The following is a 23,150-nucleotide window of genomic DNA, read 5'->3' on the forward strand; positions in this document are numbered from 1 at the left end:
GCCAAGTCGGCTCAACTTTTATTGTTTTTAAGTATACCTACATAGTTCAAACGGCTACGCCCTGTGCTCTTTATTTTTGTTGTGAATGGGACTGAGGACGCAGTATAAAATCAAGCGGGAAAGAGCGCCAGATCTATACTCAGGTGATTCTGTAAGTTAGATATCGCCTCCAGATCGGACATTTTGCAAGAAGACGCGGCCATAGCAAACCATGTTTTTTGCCAAATCGTTCTCTTTAAGCTCGTGCGGAATAGAACCTTTTACATTTTAATAATAACAGGCCTTTGCATCTACTCACATCCACAGCGGCTTTCAAGGTCAGACTTAAGATGTGGCTAACGCAAGAGTCATTCTACTCGTATGACGATTTTTTTAGTCTACCAATCGTTGACAAATTGTAATTTATTAATTAATGTTGTAATTAATAATATAATATAATAACTTATTTTACTTATACACCATTCCATCGACATGTAACAATTGTTATTAATAAATATTTTTCATTTCATTTCATTTCATTTCATTTAATTTCATTTCATTTCATTTCTATAACAGACGATTCAAGCAGCATCCTTGCGACTGGCCGTATAGCCCAATTCAAGAGAGGATCCCTCGTCCGCACACGCAGCAGGTGTATGCTCCCCCAGATGGGTGGGGGTTAGAGGCCTGCTCGTGACGCCTCATGCGTTTATAATTCAAGGAGAAAAACCAGGCATTGGCGTGCTTGGATTGACCGTCATGGATAACACGGCGCCACGTGGGTCGGTTCTCGGCCAGTCGTTGCCACTGGTTGCATGGAATATCAAATGTGACTATGTCACGCTTCACGCAATCTTTAAAGCGCAGCATTGGCCGTCCGACCGGTCTCTTTGCATCTGCAACCTCTTCCAGCAAGATTTGACGCGGCAAACGAGTCCGCTCCATTCGATACACATGCCCGAGCCACCTCAGTCGCCTCTTCTTTAATATGGCTATGATACTAGGAAGCTGTGTCTCATTCATGCAGTGTTACATTTTATAGTCGGTGTTAATGGTATAATTGTACTGTAGATTTAACTATAATATCACTATCACTTTATTAAATAATAAGCATTAAGAGCATTTCTCGATTACACACACTCTATAGTTTCATCATTGACTTTTGAAATTAGAACATGAGATGATTTTTTTTAAACACATTGTAATCAATACCTATGGTACAATTTAGTGGTATTTTTGTTTTTCGTGGCGCTAGAGGCGCTAAAGCACTACTATAAAATAAATCCACCAAATCATTCAATAATTAGCCAAGAATCCGCACGAAGCGCTTTGCTTCTTCTTTTCTTATGCGCACTGCCAAGGAGTGGAATTCCTTGCCGGCGGCTATATTTCCGAGCTCATATAACCCGGCAACCTTCAAATCAAGAGTGAACAGGCATCTTCTGGGCGAGCTCACTCCATCGTAGGCCACGTCTTTGACTCTGCTTTGGCTAGTCTGTGGCCAAGAGTAAGCCCATTTATAAAAAAAAAGCTAAATTGTCCGACATAGATTATTAAAAATCACATTAAGAAATAATCTATGGAATCACACATTACTTTGCGGAAATCCATGATAATCAAAATCAAAAAGATTACTTCGCGGAATAAGAACACTTCATTTACGTATAAGAAAAGTAATTTTCCTCATTTTGATAGTTGAGTAGTGAGTTCCCTATTTCGTTACTATCGGGAATGTTACGGCAAAATTTTCAGCTAGAGTTCAACACACTAACGCACACGGACAACAGTGAAATTAGAGTAGCTACGGTATACGATAGTTCGTTTGCATTAACCAATATAGATGCATCAAGGCGATTTGTTTACAGAGGATCTATGGCCTATTACAACTACGTTTGACGTGTTACTTTTCTGTCACACTTACGTGCGAAGTCACAAGTGCGACAAATGTGTCAAAAACTGTTCGCGGCAGACCCTCCTCAATGAATGCTTTTGACGCGTAACTTTAATTCTTTATCTGGGTATTCATCGAAAAAACTATCATTTTCATACAAATCTTGCAAAAACACCAAACAGAGAATGTGTCAAATCGAGAAAAGAGAGCAGCAAGCAAGATTTACGCGTGTAGTGACCATCATGATGCAGAAATTTTACGTTTTTGATGAGTAATTTACGTTAATTTGGCATAATTTGTTAGTTTTTAAAAATACCGGGATCCCGGTATTGCTAAATTAAATACCGGTATTGAAATGGGCCAAAAAAAAGGCGGGATCCCGAGATACCGGGATCCCGGTATTGGAAGCCCTACTGTCAACGTAAAATATGTAATCACAGTGCCTATGCACTGCCATCTCTCGACACAAGCTAAACTTTGAAACCTCAGTTTTGACAATTTGGCCCATATTCTAAGCTTGATATGTGTTAAAATGTCAAATATTAATATTAGCGCCATCTATCCGAGCGTCCCCCAAAGGTGTAACGCCATCTAGGCCACCATACCTATTTCTATATGGTTCTGAGTTACGTTTTTTTCTTAGACTGTAGCTGTCTATACGGAGTTAAATATGTTTTTGGTTTTATTCATCTTACAATACACGCAAATAACATAATTAAAGTTTACAGTTCAGGTTAAATTACTATTTGTAGAAAGAAGGTGTAGCTGTAGAAGAAAAATAAAAAATACAAGCAAAATAAATAACAATGCGAATAAAAGTTTAATTAAATCATCAAGAACGTCATATTGGTACGAGTATCAAATAGGTACCTACATTAAAAAAATTTGTACTAGAAGAAGTACAAATAAAATTGACATAAGATCGTCCTATGTTCATGTTTCATATTTAATTGCATCCTTTTTTTGAAATACAGATAATTTGATAACATTTATTTTCCTTCTTTTTTTGCATTCCCTTTAAATAGTTCATAATTTTCCTTTTTGTTTTTAATTTAAACTGCACAGCTTATACCATGAAAAGATTTATCGCCGCCGTCTCCGTAAGCGATAAGAGTTTTAGTACGTTTCTCGTAAATAAGAACACAGCGTAGCAGTTTCAGCTTATCTCCGCCTTCACTGCGTTCCGTTTAAAAGATAGAAACTTTTAAATGCCTGTTAATAGCCCTGCAGAGTTTAAAACAAAAACATACCTAAATCCATCCATATCCATACTAATAATATAAATGGGAAAGTGTGTGTCTCTGTTTCTTTGTCTGTCTTTCACGGCAAAACGGAGCGATGAAATGACGTGATTTTTTAAGTGAAGACATTTGAAGAGATGGAGAGTGACATAGGCTACTTTTTGTCTCTTTCTAACCCTCCACTTCCCTGAAATGGGGAAAAGAAGTTTGTATGGAGAATACCGCAATTTTCGAATTTAATACGAGCGAGGCTGCGGGCAAAGCCTAGTAAGATATAAATTGGATCTGTTTATGTTATAAACTACCTTTTCTGCCCTCCGGACGAATTTACCGCTTTCCGGCTCCATCTAACAGAAAAATAGTATACCTTGGCCAGTAAAGTAAATCTTTCAGATTACAACTAATTATCGGCCGAGGCGGAGCCGAGGTCAACAAACATGAGATCTGAGGCTTGGTATGTAATCTACTATTTCACAAACATTTGTGTGCACTAATATTGTCTTCGGTTACCGCGATAGTTACTCATGAAATATTTCTTGGATATTTCTTGATCTCAATGGCCTCTCGCAACATTCTGGGTATATATCGCTTCTCCTTAGCGAGAACCAGAGGCTTGTCAAACTGTATAGCATGATTGACTTTATCCATGACATGTTCAGAGACTGCAGACCTTTGCCGACGGTGCTTGACATCCGCTATGTGTTCCTTCACCCGTGTGGAAATGCTTCGTTTCGTCTGTCCCACATATGACAGGCCGCACTCACAGTCTAGCCTGTACACTCCCGCGCTTTGTAGAGGAGTTTGACATTTCACAGGCCTCAGGAATTGGGACATCTTCTTCATAGGCTTGAAATAAGTTTTAATAGAAGCCCGTTTCAAGATGTGGCTGATCCTATCTGTGACCCCTCTAACAAAAGGGAGAAAAGGGAGAAAGGGAGAAGGGGGAAAGGGAGAAGATGTCCCAATTCCTGAGGCCTGTGAAATGTCAAACTCCTCTACAAAGCGCGGGAGTGTACAGGCTAGACTGTGAGTGCGGCCTGTCATATGTGGGACAGACGAAACGAAGCATTTCCACACGGGTGAAGGAACACATAGCGGATGTCAAGCACCGTCGGCAAAGGTCTGCAGTCTCTGAACATGTCATGGATAAAGTCAATCATGCTATAAAGTTTGACAAGCCTCTGGTTCTCGCTAAGGAGAAGCGATATATACCCAGAATGTTGCGAGAGGCCATTGAGATCAAGAAATATCCAAACTTTAATAGAGAGGATGGCTTTACTTTACCACCGGCTTGGGATCCAGTAGTACATCTGATAATGGAACAAGCACGACGAAGGCTGTGAGGCATTTGTGTTGTATGGTGTTGGACATTTGCAGTTTGTTTCTTTGTCAATTTTGTGTAGATTAATTGGTTAATTATTTTTTAACAGAGTAATGGTAAAATTTTTTGAATATTGTATAACTAGCTTTATTAATAGTGTGTGAACCTGCCTTAGAAATCTATTTTATTTGTGGTCATGGTTCGTTAATATTTCTTGTAAGTGGGTAGCTTTTGCACATTTTAATTTTTCCTCAGTCACCCGTTGACCACGAACGCTGTAAAGAGTTCGAAACGTCGGGATGTATTTTAAATTCATTATACGCGATTTAATCCGTTTCCATAGTTTTATTTCATGATTTGTGTGCACTGTTATAATATATTTTCTAGGAAAATTGTTTTGAACTTTTTATACCTATCACCTGACATTTGTCACTCACAATATATTATTTAATAAAGATGGTAGTACCTCCTATGTATAACACCGGTCTGGCGCAGTCGGTAGTGACCCTGCCTGCTACGCCGCGGTCCCGGGTTCGAATCCCGGTAAGGGCATTTATTTGTGTGATGAGCACAGATATTTGTTCCCGAGTCATGGATGTTTTCTATGTATATATGTATTTATATATATATATATATCGTTGTCTGAGTACCCACAACACAAGCCTTCTTGAGCTTACCGTGGGCCTCAGTCAATCTGTGTAAGAATGTCCTATAATATTTATTTATTTATTTATTTATTTTATAACAACTCAACCACAGTATAATAAAGAGTATACTATTTAACTGTAGATGAGTGATACTTGCGTTGACGTAAAGAGGCAATGTGCAAGCACCGGCGGTATAATACGGGACAGACAAAGACCATACAAAAAAAGCGTACCCCTGAAATGTATGGGCCTTTTAGGCTTAAAACTAGATGACGCTGTTTTGCAGCCTGGAAGTGGCAAAAATCATATTTTCCCCAAATATGTTTGCGTATTTTTATTTTTCTAAGAACAAATGACATACTCTAAGAACAAATTAAATTATTGTCATAGAAAATATTTTAACTTGTATTTTTTTAAGTAGTAACACTACCATTATGTTATAAACATTAAGAGCGCTATGACAAAAAAAGGCGATATATTGTAAAATGCACAATATTTATCGACAAAATTGTACACTTTACTCATACTAAAAGACAGTGAAAGTACTTGTTTTAGTTAGAACATCTTATTAACTGTCGGTTAATTAAAAAACATATGGAAAAAAAAGCTTTTTCAATTAGTAATGATTGTTTTCCTGATGCTCGTTTAGGAAAAACCGCGTGAAGCACAGAATTCGGAGCTCTTATTATCAACAATTTGATAAGCTCACTCTCATAAATGAGGTAAATTTAAGTTCCAAATATCTTGTACTTAAGGCCCATTAAACAATATTTATCATTTAATCCTTTGAAATTGAGAAATTGAAAGTAAAACGAACTCAATTTTGTCTTGAAAATACATTGAAACAAGTGATCATTTCTCCGAAAATCTACATGTTATCGAAGTTATTTTAGTATATAAATAATCTGTACAATCTGCTTAAATTGCTGTTATCCATTTGTCGTTATAATATTATATAATGATTTTTTGCCAATTTTTTGAAAATTAGCCTTCCTGTCGCTATTTGACCGGCGACGGACGCCTGCGATTTCAGTGCCGCGCCGGAGCTCGTATAGGTGAGACGTATGTCACTTCGCTCTCCGAGTTCTGATCGCAAACGTCGAGAATATTTATCGTTGTGTGGGTCGGACGCCTTGTTTATACACGGGCTATCCTCGCATTGTGTGTGTGTAAACAGCGACCAACGAATTTGATCCTAGATCCGTAAATATTTGCTTTTGTAATATTTTGTTATGTTTGAATGTTAAAGTATTACAACGTTATGATGATAAATATGTAAAAATTACAATACGGTCAAGATGATAAGACATATCAAGATGGTACTCGGGATCTGATGATGGAGCCAGAAGGTGGTCACCAGTACCAGTGAACCATGTAAGTAAACGACTTCGTGTTTAGGCTCGTTGGGTTCGTCTCAACAAGACCTTTGACAAGAGGTGGTACTCAGGGTCTGATGATGGAGCCAGATGGTGGTCACCAGTACCAATGAACCATATAACTAAACCCAGAGATGGGGAAATCGTAATCGATTCCGGATTACACGATTACTTGATTTTACTTTGTAATCCACTACTGGGTGTCAGATTACTTGTAATGTAATCAAGTGAAACGGTAAATTACCATTACATGTAAAGGAATCACTAATCATCTATACAATAATTACTATTACCAATAATTCGGAATCATAGTCGATTCAAAATAACTGAAATTATTGACTTGATTACTTTCAGATTACAAATATGTAGTACCTCAGATTGCTGACTGTCACTTTGACACAAAAGTCATCATGGGTGTCGTAAAATAGGTTTTAGGGGTGCTGATTCCAAAATTAATGACCAATGTGGAATCTGACATTGCTGACTGTCACTTTGACACAAAAGTCGTCATGGGTGTCGTAAAATAGGTTTTAGGGGTGCTGATTCCAAAATTAATGACCAATGTGGAATCTGACATTGCTGACTGTCACTTTGACACAAAAGTCGTCATGGGTGTCGTAAAATAGGTTTTAGGGGGTGCTGATTCCAAAATTAATGACCAATGTGGAATCTGACATTGCTGACTGTCACTTTGACACAAAAGTCGTCATGGGTGTCGTAAAATAGGTTTTAGGGGGTGCTGATATCAAAATTAATGACCAATGTTCAATCTGACGTTGCTGACTGTCACTCTGACACAAAAGTCGTCATGGGTGTCGTAAAATAGGTTTTAGGGGTGCTGATTCCAAAATTAATGACCAATTTGGAATCTGACATTGCTGACTGTCACTTTGACACAAAAGTCGTCATGGGTGTCGTAAAATAGGTTTTAGGGGTGCTGATTCCAAAATTAATGACCAATGTGGAATCTGACATTGCTGACTGTCACTTTGACACAAAAGTTGTCATGGGTGTCGTAAAATAGGTTTTCATGGGTACTGATCTCAATATTAATGATCAATTTGGAATCTGATATTGCTGACTGTCACTTTGACATAAAAGTCGTTATGGGTGTTGTCAAATAGGTTTCCAGGGGTACTGTGCAATGTCAGGTTCCAAATCGGTCATGACTTTTTAAATCATTTCATTAATTTTGGAATCAGTACCCCCTAAAACTATTTGACTACACCCATGATTCCTTTTGTGTCAAAATGACAATTAGCACTGTGAGATTCCAAAATAGTTATTAATTTTGGAATCAGCACCCCCGAAACCTTTTTGACGACACCTATGACGACTTTTGTGTCAAAGTGACAGTCAGCAATGTCAAGATTCCAAATCGGTCATTAATTTTCAAATCAGCACCTCCGGAAACCTATTTGACGACACCCATGACGACTTTTGTGTCAAAGTGACAGTCAGCAATGTTAGATTCCACATTGGTCATTATTTTTGGAATCAGCACTCCCTAAAACCTATTTTACGACACCCATGATGACTTTTGTGTCAAAGTGGCAGTCGGCAATGTTAGATTCCATATTGGTCATTAATTTTGGAATTAGCACCCCCTAAAACCAATTTTACGACACCCATGACGACTTTTGTGTCAAAGTGACAGTCAGCAATGTCAGATTCCACATTGTTCATTAATTTTGGAATCAGCACCCCTGCAAACCTATTTGACGACATCCATGACGACTTTTGTGTCAAAGTGACAGTCAGCAATGTCAGATTTCACATTGGTCATTAATTTTGGAATCAGCACCCCCTAAAACCTATTTTACGACACCCATGACGACTTTTGTGTCAAAGTGACAGTCAGCAATGACAGATTCCAAATCGGTCATTAATTTTTAAATCAGCACACCCGAAAACCTATACTCGTGGTATATGCACTTGAAATATGAAAGTGAAAATGCTAGAATGACATGTAAACCAAAAACAATTTGAGTGACATAAAGAAGTAAAGTAAATAAGCCTGGAATCGAAGTAAAGTGGGATTCAAAATACTTAAGTACTTGATTACCGAGGAATCCATATTACAGGAATCTATATTATACCGATTCCAAAGGAATGGATTACAGAGGTAATCATAATACAGCATTACAGTAATTTTCATATAACAAAAGCAAATATTTGGGATGGGATCTACTTTTATAATTAATTTTTTAAATAAATTTTAACATAATTGATATTATTTTGCGCTACATTCTAGTATTTTCGTACAAAATAATGTTTATTAGAAATCAAAAGTTTATATCGAGATAGTAGATTGTGGTTGTTATCAAAATTCCATAGAAAGGATCAAGATTGTTTTGTCCATTATCGTAGTGCGAGCGAGTGATAAGACGTGCTAGAAAGGGTCGGCATATTGGGCTCGCGCGGCGGGTAAAATACCTAATTTCGCCCGACGCCGAAATGTTATAACGCTCTTAAATTATTGACGATGCATGTTGCGGATTTTCCATTGTCTTACTTTTTGACGAAGCTTGTAGCTAATAACGGATTTTGTATTCAGTTGACGAAGCCTGCGTTGCGGATTTGAGAATATGGTCTCTGATTAAATGTGTGTAATAAATAAACATTAAATAAATGTCATATACAAAGAAAAAGTGACCTGGAATCGAACCAGCGTACTCCGCTTACCGGGCGAATGCCTGAACCACTCGGCCATCGGTACACGAAGGCAAGGGTCGAAATTTCCAAGTATATGACATTCCCGAAGGCTCGCACTTTCAAACTTCACAAGGCACTTTTTCTTTGTATATGACATTTATTTAATGTTTTTAACAAATGACATGCTTCTTTATTTTAATATCATGATATCAAGTCAATACACATTAAAAAAAAAAATTGTAGCCATCATCAGTGTAGTAACACGTATGATAGTATTTAATAGGTGGCACTAAAAATCAGGGTACGATTAGTATGAAGATTGTAAATCCTATAATATAAATTATCCTTGGTGCAAGTTAGATTTTACACAAGATCGCAGCCTCTCCAACGCGCACGGTCTATGTTAATTTATTTCCTTTGTAACTAATTATAATCTTACAGTGAGAATGTTGTAGCAGGCTGGAAGAACTACCTCTCAGTGGCGGCTGGTGAAAATTGTCTGCTAGGCAACACTGAGAAAGAAATCTAGTAGGTTAGGTAGTAGTTAGTTACTATACAAGTACCTAATCAATAAGAGTTTTGAATGATTCACGGTTATTTTCATTAGACTTATATTGACCGGTTTTCCGTGATCATGATGCATGCAACTGCGTCGAAATATCGGGAGCTCGACAAAAATCAAAAAGGTAATCACGGTCTATATCCCGGTCAATATAAGTCTAAGTACCTAATCAATTTTAGGCAAGCCTGTGGGAATCGGCTTGTATGGATCGGCCGCTGCTGCTACCTTTTCCTGATTACATTTAGAGAATCCTAGACTAGAGACGCAGTATACAAAGACAGGTGTCTATGCACTATTAGTCATAGGATCCACAGAAGGGTAAGAACAAAATGTACCTTTTTCTGACGGTAGTACACCGTCGGGAACAGGAGCTCCATGGAGTCCACGGCGAGAAACCGCGGAACCTTTTCTGGACGTCCTCATTTATGTCTAATTGGCGGCTTTGGATCTGTAAGAAAATCAATTATGTAGGTACTTCAATGAATTGAAAAAAATATTGAACTGAATTTTGTTCGATATTTTTAAACTTTATTGTTCCGTGATTGTGGACCCATCAGCGTTTTGGGTACTAGGCAAACTGGATAATTCATAACTTAACTTACGCTTAACATTCGCAGAGTAAAATCTAAGTATATTATAACCTATGTATAAATAAATTTTACAAATATAATCGAAGTGTAAGTGTGCTATTTTGGCATAACTTTTCTCATGTGACATTTAACCCTTTAACCGCCAGAGTCTGATATATAAGACATCACATATCCAGCTCATTCCGCCATAGTTTGATAAATAAGACAAAGATCTGATTTGGTTTTTACAGCCCATTTATAACTCCCATAACTATGCCAACCTTACTCTGCGTGGTACAATACCTGTCGGTGGCGACACGAGCACGCTCGATCAAAAATTTCTGGCGGTTAAAAGGTTAAAGAGACTGGGTAAAAACCATAGTTGTTCAAACTCGGGTAAATGGGTAAATCGATTCTGCTATAACCTTACCTTAGTACTTACTTACCTTACTACCTTAGTACCAGGCGACTCCCGGCCGATTACGTCAATAAAATTTGAAATTTGATTAATTAGTATAGGTATAATCAAAATTCCAACGACTCAAAAATCAATCTGGCACTCGAGGAGTTAAGGTTGATTATTTTTCAGATTGTATATTTTTATGCTCAACCTTAAACTGAATAATGGATTTACCTAAGTTTGAAATTAAGCGACACAGTTTTTCTTTATAAAGTCGCTGCTTTCGAAGTGTCTTTAAGGTTTTTTTTAATTATGGCAATCGTCTTGAGACATGTTTGCCAGCTTCACGTCAATATAAAAAGGAGAAGATTACGAAGAGGAAATTCAATGATTAGTGGCAGACTCAGATCTGGGCTGAAAAAATAATTGTTAGATGATAGAATTTATAGAGGGTTAGTATAATTCATAATACCTGCCAACTACGGATATTAGTGTGTGAGTTACCAATTAAAACAAATTCTTACGTTAAAAGGGTAAACCATCTTGTTATGTATTAGATTTTAAGTTTATTGATCTCTAAAAATATTGTTATAAATCGAAATACTCGTGGGTTAAACGACAGAAGAGAGTAACTTTAAGTGCGTTTTCACATTATCCGATCCTATATCGGATGTCGGACTGATACCCCATACATTACAGGCGCCATCTTGGATTTTTTCCATTGAAATCCTTCCAACATCCGATATCGGATCGGATAATGTGAAAACGTTCTAAGGGTTAACACTTTCGAAACCGGGCTCTACGCGGCGCTACGACATTTTCGCTACATACGGGGAAACCCATGTAATCGGCTACGCTTCTACGAGCGGTGTACCCGACAGTCGGGTTCTTGGTAGCGAAAGTGTTAACAATGGAGCAAAAGTTGAATTTCTAATATATTTATTCAATACATTCGTTCAGAATACTCGTAATATTTAAGTATTACTATTGTTGTCAAGCATTCAGAAATTGAATCGAGCAAATATTTGCTCGAATGTCACATTCATCTATTCACAGTTTGCATGTTTTGTTCTCTATCTACATTGTTTATTTGTTACTTGCTGTACTGATATTTAAACTGTGTTTGTTGCTGTGGCATGAATTATTATAATATGTATTTTGATGTCTGTAAGTGTGCGCAACTCCTTTTGCACTTTCGAACGGCAAATTCGTGCTTTCGAAATTCAAAAATCGATCCCCTGATATGGAACATCGTGTGATGAGGATAATTTATAATCTATCTAATACCTTTAGGGCCACTTGCACCAACGAAAATGGAGTGTTAACCCGAGGGTTAACCCGCCATTTTATATGGAATTTGACAGTTGACAGCCCACTAACCCTGAGTTAAGTGGTTGGTGCAAGTGGGCCTTAAGCCTTAAAGCAATTCTGTATATTTATTTCATCATCCTCCTTGCGTTCTCCCGGCATTTCCCACGGCGCATGGGACCCTGGGGTCCGCTGTGACAACTAATTCTTGTATATTTATTTATTAAGTTATTTATCATATTTATTCATATACCGGCGATCTCATAAACAGCTGTTACGATTTCGCAGAAATTTGTTGTGTTTGGGGATGAAAATGATCTAGCTTAGTCTTAGATCCCGCTAGAAGCGCATTTTCGAGTTTTTAGAGTTCCGTACCTCAAAATGGGAAATTCTTTCTAAAACCACGATTTAATAAAATAGAACTCCGGTGGTTACGTACGCGACCCAAGAGAAGACTTATAGTCAAATACAGCAACAGAATATTTATTTATAAGATACTAGCTTTTACCCGCGGCTTCGCTCGCGTTAAATTCGAAAATTGTGGAATGCTTCATACAAACATCCACCAGTCATTTTAGGGAAATGGGGGGTTTGAAAGAGACAAAAAGTATCCTATGTCACTCTCCATCCCTTCATTTATCTCCACTTAAAAAATCACGTCAATTCGTCGCTCCGTTTTGCCGTCAGATACACACACTTTCCCATTTATAATATTAGTATGGATTATTTTCCTAGGGACCAAGTCACAGTGCATTATGTTACATATTCATAGTTATTCATTTCACAGTTATTCAAACGTGGATGCTGTAGGTAATTTACAATTTTAACTAGTAGCCTGTGTGGCGAAGGGTTAAGAATTTCACCACCCCTTTTTCCCGTGGGTGTCGTAGAAGGTGACTATGGGATATGGGTTAAATTGTGGCGTAGGCGAGAGGCTGGCAACCTGTCACTGCAATGTCACAGTTTCGTTTTCTTTCAACCCTTATTTGCCAAGAGTGGCACTGAAGCTTTAGTAGTTTCATGTGTTCTGCCTACCCCTTTATGGGATACAGGCGTGATTGTATGTATGTATGTAAACTAGTACAGAATGCTTACTGATTGTATATGCAGCGACGGAGACGCAGGTGGCACGAGGCTTCCCGGGATCTCGCAGCTGTAAACAAAGTAACTGTCAACACGGTATGTTTGTAAACAAATAGTGCAGGTATAGAGATTCACCGAATTTCGGATACGAAATAATTGGACGTGGAACTGGGTCGGTCTCTGATTTATTTAACTACGAAATGTGGAAATAGAAGTGAGGAGGAGGGGTAAATTCTCCATATTAACGCTCATGACTGAGAGCGGATTTCAGATAGCGATTTAAATATTAATATGGATATGGCTACATGGCTAGTCCAACTTTTTAAATACATGTCATGTGGTTTATAATAAGGTCTTGCAATCTATTATTATTACATCGCACACCCCAAACTTCGTTGAATAATTACATTAAAATAATGTTATTTTTGCAACAAATTTAATTTTAAAGAAAAGTATTTTATTCTAAATAAAGGACTTTGTATACAGGAAACGAATTATTTTCAGGTTTCTATTCTTTGAGTCGTAATAAAAGTTTTTACTGTGCAATTGTGCAGAAGAAATATTAAAGAAGAAGAACAATCTATTTAAAACATTAAAAAACATTTTTTTTTATTTATTATCATCATAATTTTTGCCCAATATTCACAAAAGCATCCAGAAAGGGTTTACTTTTATGTTCCGATACATTTTTTGTGTGTAGAAAAAATAATAAATTATGCCAGTCATATCCATATTCGACCCTAAGAGACGAAGCAAATATTAACATTGAGGGTTTTGAATTGGTAGCATATTTCTCGAGGTCAAAAAAGAGGGGAGGTACCTGTATCTTGTGTAGAGATCATTTAGAAACGAAGCCTCTTAACTTTCTTGATGAATTAAAAGCAGAATTTTTCTTTGAAGTTTGTGGAGTTGAAATAAAGCACCTCAATTGTATTGTAATTTGTATTTACAGGATTCCAAATTGTAGTTATATTTTATTTCTCAATAAATTGGATGCTTTGCTAAAAATTGTTGTGACAAAAACAAGAAAGCAAATAATTATTGCCGGCGATTTCAATATAGACTTTTTGAAGCCGTCTCAACAATTGGATGATTTCAGCAACATTATCCGAAACTACAATTTTAAAGCTCATATTAATTTACCCACAAGACTGAATACGTGCATTGATCAGATATTATCAAATGTTCCGGACGCATTAGGTGAAGTGCTTCCGTTAGAGCTGTCTGATCATAACACAGGACAAATACTTCAAATAAAAAAGCCGGGAAAATATATTCCACCCCCTTACGACTATCACATGAAAAGAGACTTTAGCCATGAACTTGTTGAAAAATTCCGTCATACTTTAACATGCCTATCATGGAATGACGTGTATTCTGAACCGAACGCTAATATTGCTTTTAATAATTTTTACGATATGTATACATTGTTATTTAATCTGTGTTTTCCAATTTGTAAAGTGAAAGCTAAAAAAACAGAACATTCTACTAAATGGATTACCAAGGGATTGCGAAAGGCCCTTAAGACTAAAAGACAGTTAAGATATAGGTTTTATAAAGACAAGACGATTGAAAATAAATTAAAATATAATAAATACAATAAATTGTTGAAAAAATGTATATTAGCATCTAGAAAGTTAGTTAATAAGGCAAGACTAAATAATTCTACAAATATCTCGAAAACTAGCTGGGAAATCATTAATGAGAATACTGGTAAAGGCAATAAGAAGAACAAATTGATTGATAAGCTTACATACAATAACCGTATAATAGATAAACCAAGTGATATTGCAAATGTATTTAATAATTTTTTCATTGACTCCACTCATAATAATGCTAATTTGTTTAATAATGTTAATTACTATGACCACGACCTTAAATTCAACAATTCTAACATGTATATTTTTCCCATAGACTCAATAGAAGTAATTAATATCATAAAAAAACTGAAAACCACCGGCTCTGTTGGCTATGACGACATTCCTACACATATAGTCAAGTCGACAAGTGACATTATTGCTCCTGTGCTCTCATATTTAATTAATCTAAGCTTTTTACAGGGAGTATTTCCTGATAAATTAAAGATTTCCATTGTAAAACCTATTTTTAAAACAGGAGATAAAAACTGTCCTGGTAATTATAGACCAATTACCCTTATACCAATTTTCGCTAAAATCTTGGAGAAAGCCATGTATACCAGGTTGATATCTTTTGTTAAAAAAAGTGGAATATTGAGTGACAACCAGCATGGATTCCAAAAGGGTAAATCTACCACATTAGCCACGTTTAATTTAATTAACAATATAGTTGATAATGTTGATAAAGGACATAAAACCGTTGCAATTTTCTTTGATATGTCCAAAGCGTTTGACCATGTATCGCATAAATTATTACTTAAGAAATGTGAAACCTATGGTATTAGGGGACTGGTAAATTTGTGGATTGAGAGCTATCTTAGCAATCGACACCAAATAGTAGAAATAGCAGGCTCAGATGATGAGAAAACTCAGCGGAATTATAGATCAAACATGTTATGTAATAAGGTTGGAGTACCTCAAGGGACTATTCTTGGACCTTTATTGTTCCTTTTATATATTAATGACTTACCTCTAATTACAAGTCACTTTTGTACCTTATTTGCAGACGATATTTCAATTGTTATTAGTGATATAAATAATCAAAATTATGAGAATATTATTAACGATGCTATTGCTGATATTATTAAATGGTTGAATGACAATAATTTAAAAATTAATATTGAGAAAACAAAGTACATACAATTCATTAATAGAAGAGGAAAGAAGGAGAAATTAGACATAACATATAATGGACAGAGGCTCGTAGAATGTGATACCACAAAATTCCTAGGTTTTATTTTGGATGATCGATGTACGTGGAAGAATCATATCGATAAAGTGTGCTCGAGAATAAATAGATTTGTATATGTATTATGGCGATTGACACGCATTACGGATATGAAAACTGCCATAATGGCATACCATGCTTTTGTGGTATCCAGTCTAAGGTATGGTATATTAATCTGGGGGAATTCATCGTTTGTAAAGAATACCCACGTAGCGCAAAAACAATGTATCAGAGCAGTCTGCAATATGCCTCGTAGAACTTCTTGTGTGTATCCTTTTATCAACCTAAAATTGTTAACAGTGCACTCAATTTATATATACGAAGTTTGTGTTTTTGTCAAATTGCACCCTGACATGTTTATCGTGAAAAAAGATATAACATATTAATATTTAAATCGCTACCTGAAATCCGATCTCTACTCATGAGTACTTTCTCCTTGGTTTTCAAGCTAGAGCAATATTTTTTTCAACACAGATTATTATTATTTTAACCTGTGTCTAACTGTTGAATTTTATATGATGTTTGTATTTTTACTTTTAAAAACGCTAGACCCCATCAAAAACGGCTTATTTTATTATGTCGCAAAAAAGTGTCATATTCAAAAATGATAACAATTAGCCAACAAAACTAAACAATCTGACACAGATTGTTTCATTGTTATTCAAATTCTCAAATTTAGTTACGATTGGTTTCAGTTTTGAGGAGGAAGCTGTCGAGAACGGCATCTCGATATTATTTATTTTTTACTTACATAAATATTATAGATTTTTTCGCCCATTTATTGTTCTTAACACACAATTTTTCCTATAAATCTATTCAATAACACGGAAAGGAAAATATTCCTATTTAACATTGTCTCTCCTTTTGCATCTTAAGGTACCAGCAAAACTAACAAACATGTACAGGCAGCCAAAAAAGTGGTTTACCACATTTTGACCTTATGTGTTTAAAAATAGACTCGAAAAGTGGTACCTAAACCACTTTTTTGGCTAACCGTACCTAAATATCAAAACAGTAAGATATGCGCTTCTCACTAAACAGCGATAATTTTCAGATAGCGTATTATCTCGCGAAGTTACTTAAGTTTAAGGGTAGTTCAAAAACAAAAACAGATTTTATTTTAAACAATTATGGCCTATAAAATAAAATACACCACAAATACCTAATAAATAAAATATACACTAAATAAATATTATTGATGATTCGTCATATCTTAGTTTTTCCCAAAAAGTGCTGAATATTATAAAGCCCATAATCCCATAATATGTAGTATGTAATCGAAATTGTATTTATAAAAAACTTCCTTTAATAGTACCGTTACTACCGTTTTCACCGAATCAAATATACAGGTACACGTAAATCAGATAGTTATTCCATTCAAACGAGTAATAAGCCAATTAGAGATTCAGTTATTCGAAGTCGGTACGATGCTCGGCAGGCAGATTATATTTTCATATTAAATATCAAATATGCTTTCTCAGTAGCGCCTACTTCTTTACAAGTATATTTATAACTTTAGCGTAGACTTTGTTTTTATAAATCTTCATTCTACTTTAAAAGGAAAAAATAATATGAGAGTGTTTTCTTACTTAATATCCCACTGAGTGTTGGTTTAGACTCGAGACTTTGGAAGTCATAATCATTAAGATTATACATTTATGTACTTATTTGTAAAGTATTCTGCCTACAGAAAATTATGACGCAATCATTTCTTCTACTATCGCGGGAAACATTTGAATGTACAGTTTTATAATTATAAAAGTTTTTAAAGTTCATACGTAGGTACCCTTTCTAACTACTTGTAACAATTTTGTATATAGAACTTACTAATTATTGACGGTGTTATGTACATTTTTGTACGGAAATTCAGAGCGTGTCACACTGGAGACTACACATCAGGGTACCTAGCCACAATCGCTTTTATTCTCTGTAGCGTATTGGCGCGGCAGCTAGCTTCGGTACCTAAAGATATTAGCGAAAACGATTGTGACATTGACTCGGTACTCTGGGCCTGGCCTCGTAGCCGAAAGGCGTTTCTGCGACGCAAAACGCCACCGAAACACTACAACAATGTAGTCTGGCTCTGTCGCGCTAATACGCAAGAGCGATGAGAGACAATGCTACTTGACCCTTTTTTAAAGTCTGTCTTATATGATTAAGTACCGCCCAATTAACCGAAATAAAATGTTACCATATTTTATTAACACTTAAAAACGTTTTACGTAATCAGGCGAAAACAACACAGTCATGTTAATCTATTGATTATCTGTGCATCAGGTTATTCTACTCGAAAACAACATTTTCTGACTTTTAAACCATGATGGCATTAAGTTCAATATGTCAGTGATTGTTTTGACATGCAGTAAGGTTCGAATTCGATGACGTCACTACATCCCTGACAGCGTTTTCGGTGGCCAAAATAAATAAAAAAATACACACATTTTTAATCCAAAATAAGTAGTCGTCATACACTTTTCATGCTCAAAATCTATAAATATTGTTGTTTTATGCCAAATACTACAGAAGACAATTATTTATTGTGCCAAATTCGATATGAGTAGTAGCCTATTGTCGTGAGCGTTTGTGCACTCGGCTACGTACACTGCAATATTCGAAATCGAGTAATTTCGAGTCAAACTCAATTCAAAACAGAAGAATGAGCTGAGTCAAGTCTCGCAAAACTGAGCCAAGTTGTAACTTAAACTCAAGCTGTTATTGTAATCCCACCTTGCGACTTGGACCTGCAGTGCCTCGCCGCAGCGCCGCCGCCGCACACAGCGCCTCCGCCGCGAGCGTCGCCCGTCCCTGCATCCACTCCACGCGCTCCACGCCATCCAGGGACCTCATTCAGAATACAAAAATACAGTGATGAAAGTTATACACGTTAAACTTTCGTGAGAAATATTCAAATAATTAATGAATCTACGGTTGTACTCAACGTGATGAAAGTTGTTTGATTACGGTTCGTTACAGATGAATGATGCGGGCAAAAGCTAGTTCATAATAAATGGGATTCGAGCGTTCATGTTTGAGCTCTGAACCTTCGGTTCAGGCATTCAAAGTACAAAATACCCGAGTTCTGCTTGAGACTTCTGTAAAGCCCGAGTCTTAAAGACTTACTCTTAAGAGCGTATTAACAGCTTGCATCATTAAGGTAGAAGGTTCCTTACCTCGAGTTCAAGCCTTCAACTCTCGAAGCTTAAAATATTGCAAATCTATAGGATTTTAAAGTCTTCAATACTAGTTTTTTAACAAAGTTACTTACCAATAACACTATATAGGTATCGCTGTACTACTACAACGGAAACCGAATTGACGTCTGCAAGAAGCGTTTAATTATCCGATCCGATATCGGATGTCATCGCTTGCTTTTTTCAATTCTTGGAAGTTTCAACTAAAGGACTGCAAGCGCTTGCTTCAAGAAGTCGATAAATTGATGTTGTTATAACGTTACCACAAAATGAGAAATGGCCTTTTGAAGGGATCTGCCAATCGTGCAATCTATTCCGTAAATTTTGTTTCATTATTTTTGGTCTGAGTTTTTTTGTTTGTTACTTTCTAACCCATATTTAATGAAACTTCGATATCATGTTGACCTCCAACTGCATATTTCGGAATAAAGTCCATTGCACTCCATATTTAACACCTGGAATAAGTGCTGACTTACTTTACTTACAGTGCTCGCTCTCGACTTAAGTTGAAATTATTTTTTCGCTGACGTTTTCAAAAACGGTGTTCTCTGAATAAGGCTCTCCGTGCAGCCGGAATTCAAATTCATGTCACCTGGATAATAACCCACAATAGGTTACTTTTTTATTACCTATTGTTTTATTCGTGTCATCCCCATTTGGTAACTTTTTATATTGCCGTAACCATAAAAACTCAAATTATAATTTGACAAGAAGGTATAAATCCTTACCAGTTGGGATCCCGTTGTCACTTCCTTTTTTATGCCTTAATTTAACTTTGTTCCTGCTCTCAACATAATTATGTGCACTCATGTCTGCCGTTTCTACTCCAGCCTGAAAAGGAATTGATAAATCTCTCGCTATTAAACGACATTTCAACAATAGGCAATTGTGATTTACGACAGCAATTTGTGGCCATTTAGGGCAACTAGGTTACTCTTTTCAACTTCTATTTTCCATACAATGGGTGCGCCAGTTGATCAAGCGGGGATATTTCAATTTGGCAAACTGCCAGACGTTTTTTATGGAAGGTAAGTTGTCAGTTGCATTGGCTATGCATGATCGCGCAGCTTTGACGTTACATAGTGATGTATTGAGTGCATCGAGAGGTACTCACATAATACGTGGCTGTAATTTCCGTCAATATTAAAAGAGATAATACTAGTGTGCATGTCCGCTTCATATTCTTTGGCACAATGTCAATCCCCAGCTGAACTCGGCATCTATAAAAGAAATACAATTTTTAGAGCACCTAACATTTTACCATAGCATTACATGTTTATAGATTTTTTTGGTAATTGAATTGAATTACTAATCCCACAAATACTTATAATAATTTAAAAAAAAGTTCGTGTCATTCACGTCGAGGACGAGTTCTTTTGTATTACAACATTAAAGTGTAAATTTGAATCATCATGATCTACCTACATATAGTTTAGAGGCAATTTTAACGGGAGAATATGTGTAACGGGTTTATATTCTATCAAGAAATGTTGTTATTAAAATAGACGGGATAAACGGATTGTTTTAAATAAATAAGAATATAAATAATAGTACCATTTTTTATATCGGTGGACACAGGATCGTACCTAATTCATCCATCATTTTAGGCACTCTGGTATTATTAATAAGTAATCAACTTATTGTTATAACTTTAATTAGAATGTTCATATATCTACATATACACCGTGTTTTTTTTTTCCGTTAAATTCGACTCGACATTTTTCGGTTCATTAACAGGAACCCCGGACGTTCTCATACATAATAACTGATTTACTAAGTGTGAGAGAACGTAACCTTAACAATAACATCAAGTATTCGACGGCACATGTTAAAATTAATAAGTACTAATAGTTAGAAACTTCTTGTTGAACCATCAAATTTATTCTTTGAAAAACTGGATAACATAGTGCAAAACAAAATGTGATTGACCTATCCACTCAGTTGCTTTTGGTAGCTGTAGCTACCAGCTGTCACCTTCATTTTCTATTGAAAATCTAAAATTTTAAGCAGTAGAGTGGCTAAATAACCTTTTCATAAAGTTAACGAAAATCAATAAAATCAGGTTGTATATCATTCATATTATTCAAAAAATAATGATTGTTGTTTTACCTGATTCCTTTGTGGTAAATACATATCGTCACTACTTTAAAAAAAAACTTGTATCTTCGTCTGTCAATGAAAAGAAAATTGTAGTAAGTATGTATGGAATGCATATAGACTTACTGCGTTTTAACTTTGAGGAACAGCGTGAGATACGAGATTTTTTAAAAGTAGTGACGATATTTAGCTTTTCATTTGTTAATGTACATAATGTACGTATTTAAAAGAAAGTATCTATCATTCAATAGTCGGAATAGTCCCTATCTCCATTGACTCCTTTCTGCCCTAGAGCATCTCTTAATTAGATTGAATATGTTACAAGCAAGATATATCATTAATTAGCAACATTATCGCAAACATCTAAGAGTAAACAGGAAAGATAAGATAACATCAATAGATAACAACAACAAAAAAAAAAGTGTATTAATGAATCTAATAATAGTCGTGATAGTAAATATTCCGCGAATGAGAAAGTCAACTAGGTGGGTAAAGTAAAAGTTCCAGTCCTCGACAGCTATTCTTCTGTATTCTTCTTTATTCATTCATAACAATTAAATATTGTGTTGAACATTAGCTTAAAAATGTGTCGCTTATCTACTTCAAACTCTGGTAAATCCATTTTGCTTTAAGGTTGATTATATATAAATATATCTGAAAAAAATATAAGTATATATATATATATATATATATATATATATATATATATATATATATATCTAAAAAAGAATCAACCTTATAGCAGAATGGATTTAAGGTACAGGACAATTTCGACTGGGGGGAAATGCAACCGATCTATTTTTTTTTTGTTTTACTCTGTTTGGTTCTATGTAGCACGCGTGTTCAGTGGATACATGTGGAACTCAACTTAATAGTGTAATAGGGCCCATGTGAAATAATTTATTAACTGTAACACCTATCATTATTACCATGGTTGCAATAAAGTATTATGAATTATGAATACTATTAATATATGGAATTATGAATGGAAAAATGGATCTGTTACAATTGTCCCCCAGTTGGGATTTGCCCCGCTGTACCTTACACGAGTTTGAAGTTAAGCGACACAATTAGAAATAATGTTAGTACCTACATTTAGCAAGATACCCTCTGTAGTATGCGTACAATCGTTCTACATAATTGTTTGTGTTCTAGTTACCTAGTAGATGGCACTTTCACTCTAATGGGCATTAGCGTGTCGATCAATGGTACTTCTACCTCATACAAAGCTCCCTGGCGATTTGGACGTGCGTCCACTCGAGACACAAAATAAACATTAGGGTGGTCCAAAAAAAAAATTTTTTATTGTTTGAGCTCCACATGGTTATTTCTACACGAAAACTTATTAAAATCATGTCAACCAATTTTGAGAACAATCAGACTTTATTTAGAGGTCGCTCAAAATAAAGCAATAATGCCATACTGAAATGTATGAAATGAACTTGACTAAAGAAAAAATCTTACTTGGAGGTATTTTAATGGTTTAATTATATTTTTCCCTATTTCATTAGAGCTAAATAAAACATGAACCGGGCAGTTTGCAATGTTTTAATTATTTCGGTTTTTATTTTATTATAGGAGATATCCAATTTTAAATGTATCTTGAGCGACCTGTAAATAATGAGCAAATGGGTTAAAATTTGGTACATAAACTACTAATTCATAATAGAACAAAGGGAACCATGTGGAGAAAGGATTAGTCATATTTATTTTTCTTCCATACAAATGTGGACCACCCTAATAAACATAGCAGTTGCAAGTTGATAAAGTAAACGAAAATAGCTTAACGAATAAATCGCTCGTAAGCCGGAACTCGGGTCAGGAGTACGAGAAAACTATTTAAACAGACGGACAGAGCGTCACCATAAGGGTTCCTTTAGTACCTACCTTTTTGGTACGGAACCGTAAAAATCCTGGCACTTAAGAAGTTAAGGACACCTATGGGGAAGAGTTCAAAGATAAAAC

The 23,150-nt window shown here is 35.7% G+C and overlaps 1 protein-coding gene across 2 annotated transcripts in view; it reads right to left on the reverse strand.

Annotated features, from left to right (window-relative positions):
* LOC125226587 (vitamin K-dependent protein C) overlaps positions 1-23,150 on the reverse strand; it is a 102,846-nt gene that overhangs the window by 41,013 nt on the left and 38,683 nt on the right. For both annotated transcript variants that reach the window (XM_048130590.1, XM_048130591.1), the window contains exons 2-6: positions 20,203-20,308; positions 19,817-19,919; positions 18,625-18,739; positions 13,045-13,102; positions 10,008-10,120 (exon numbers count right to left, since the gene is read on the reverse strand). In XM_048130590.1, coding sequence (XP_047986547.1) covers positions 10,008-10,120; positions 13,045-13,102; positions 18,625-18,739; positions 19,817-19,919; positions 20,203-20,308 — 495 coding nt within the window. The remainder of the gene's footprint in view (positions 1-10,007; positions 10,121-13,044; positions 13,103-18,624; positions 18,740-19,816; positions 19,920-20,202; positions 20,309-23,150) is intronic.

Source organism: Leguminivora glycinivorella, chromosome 5 (genome assembly GCF_023078275.1).
Source record: "Leguminivora glycinivorella isolate SPB_JAAS2020 chromosome 5, LegGlyc_1.1, whole genome shotgun sequence".
Classification (NCBI taxonomy): Eukaryota; Metazoa; Arthropoda; class Insecta; order Lepidoptera; family Tortricidae; genus Leguminivora; species Leguminivora glycinivorella.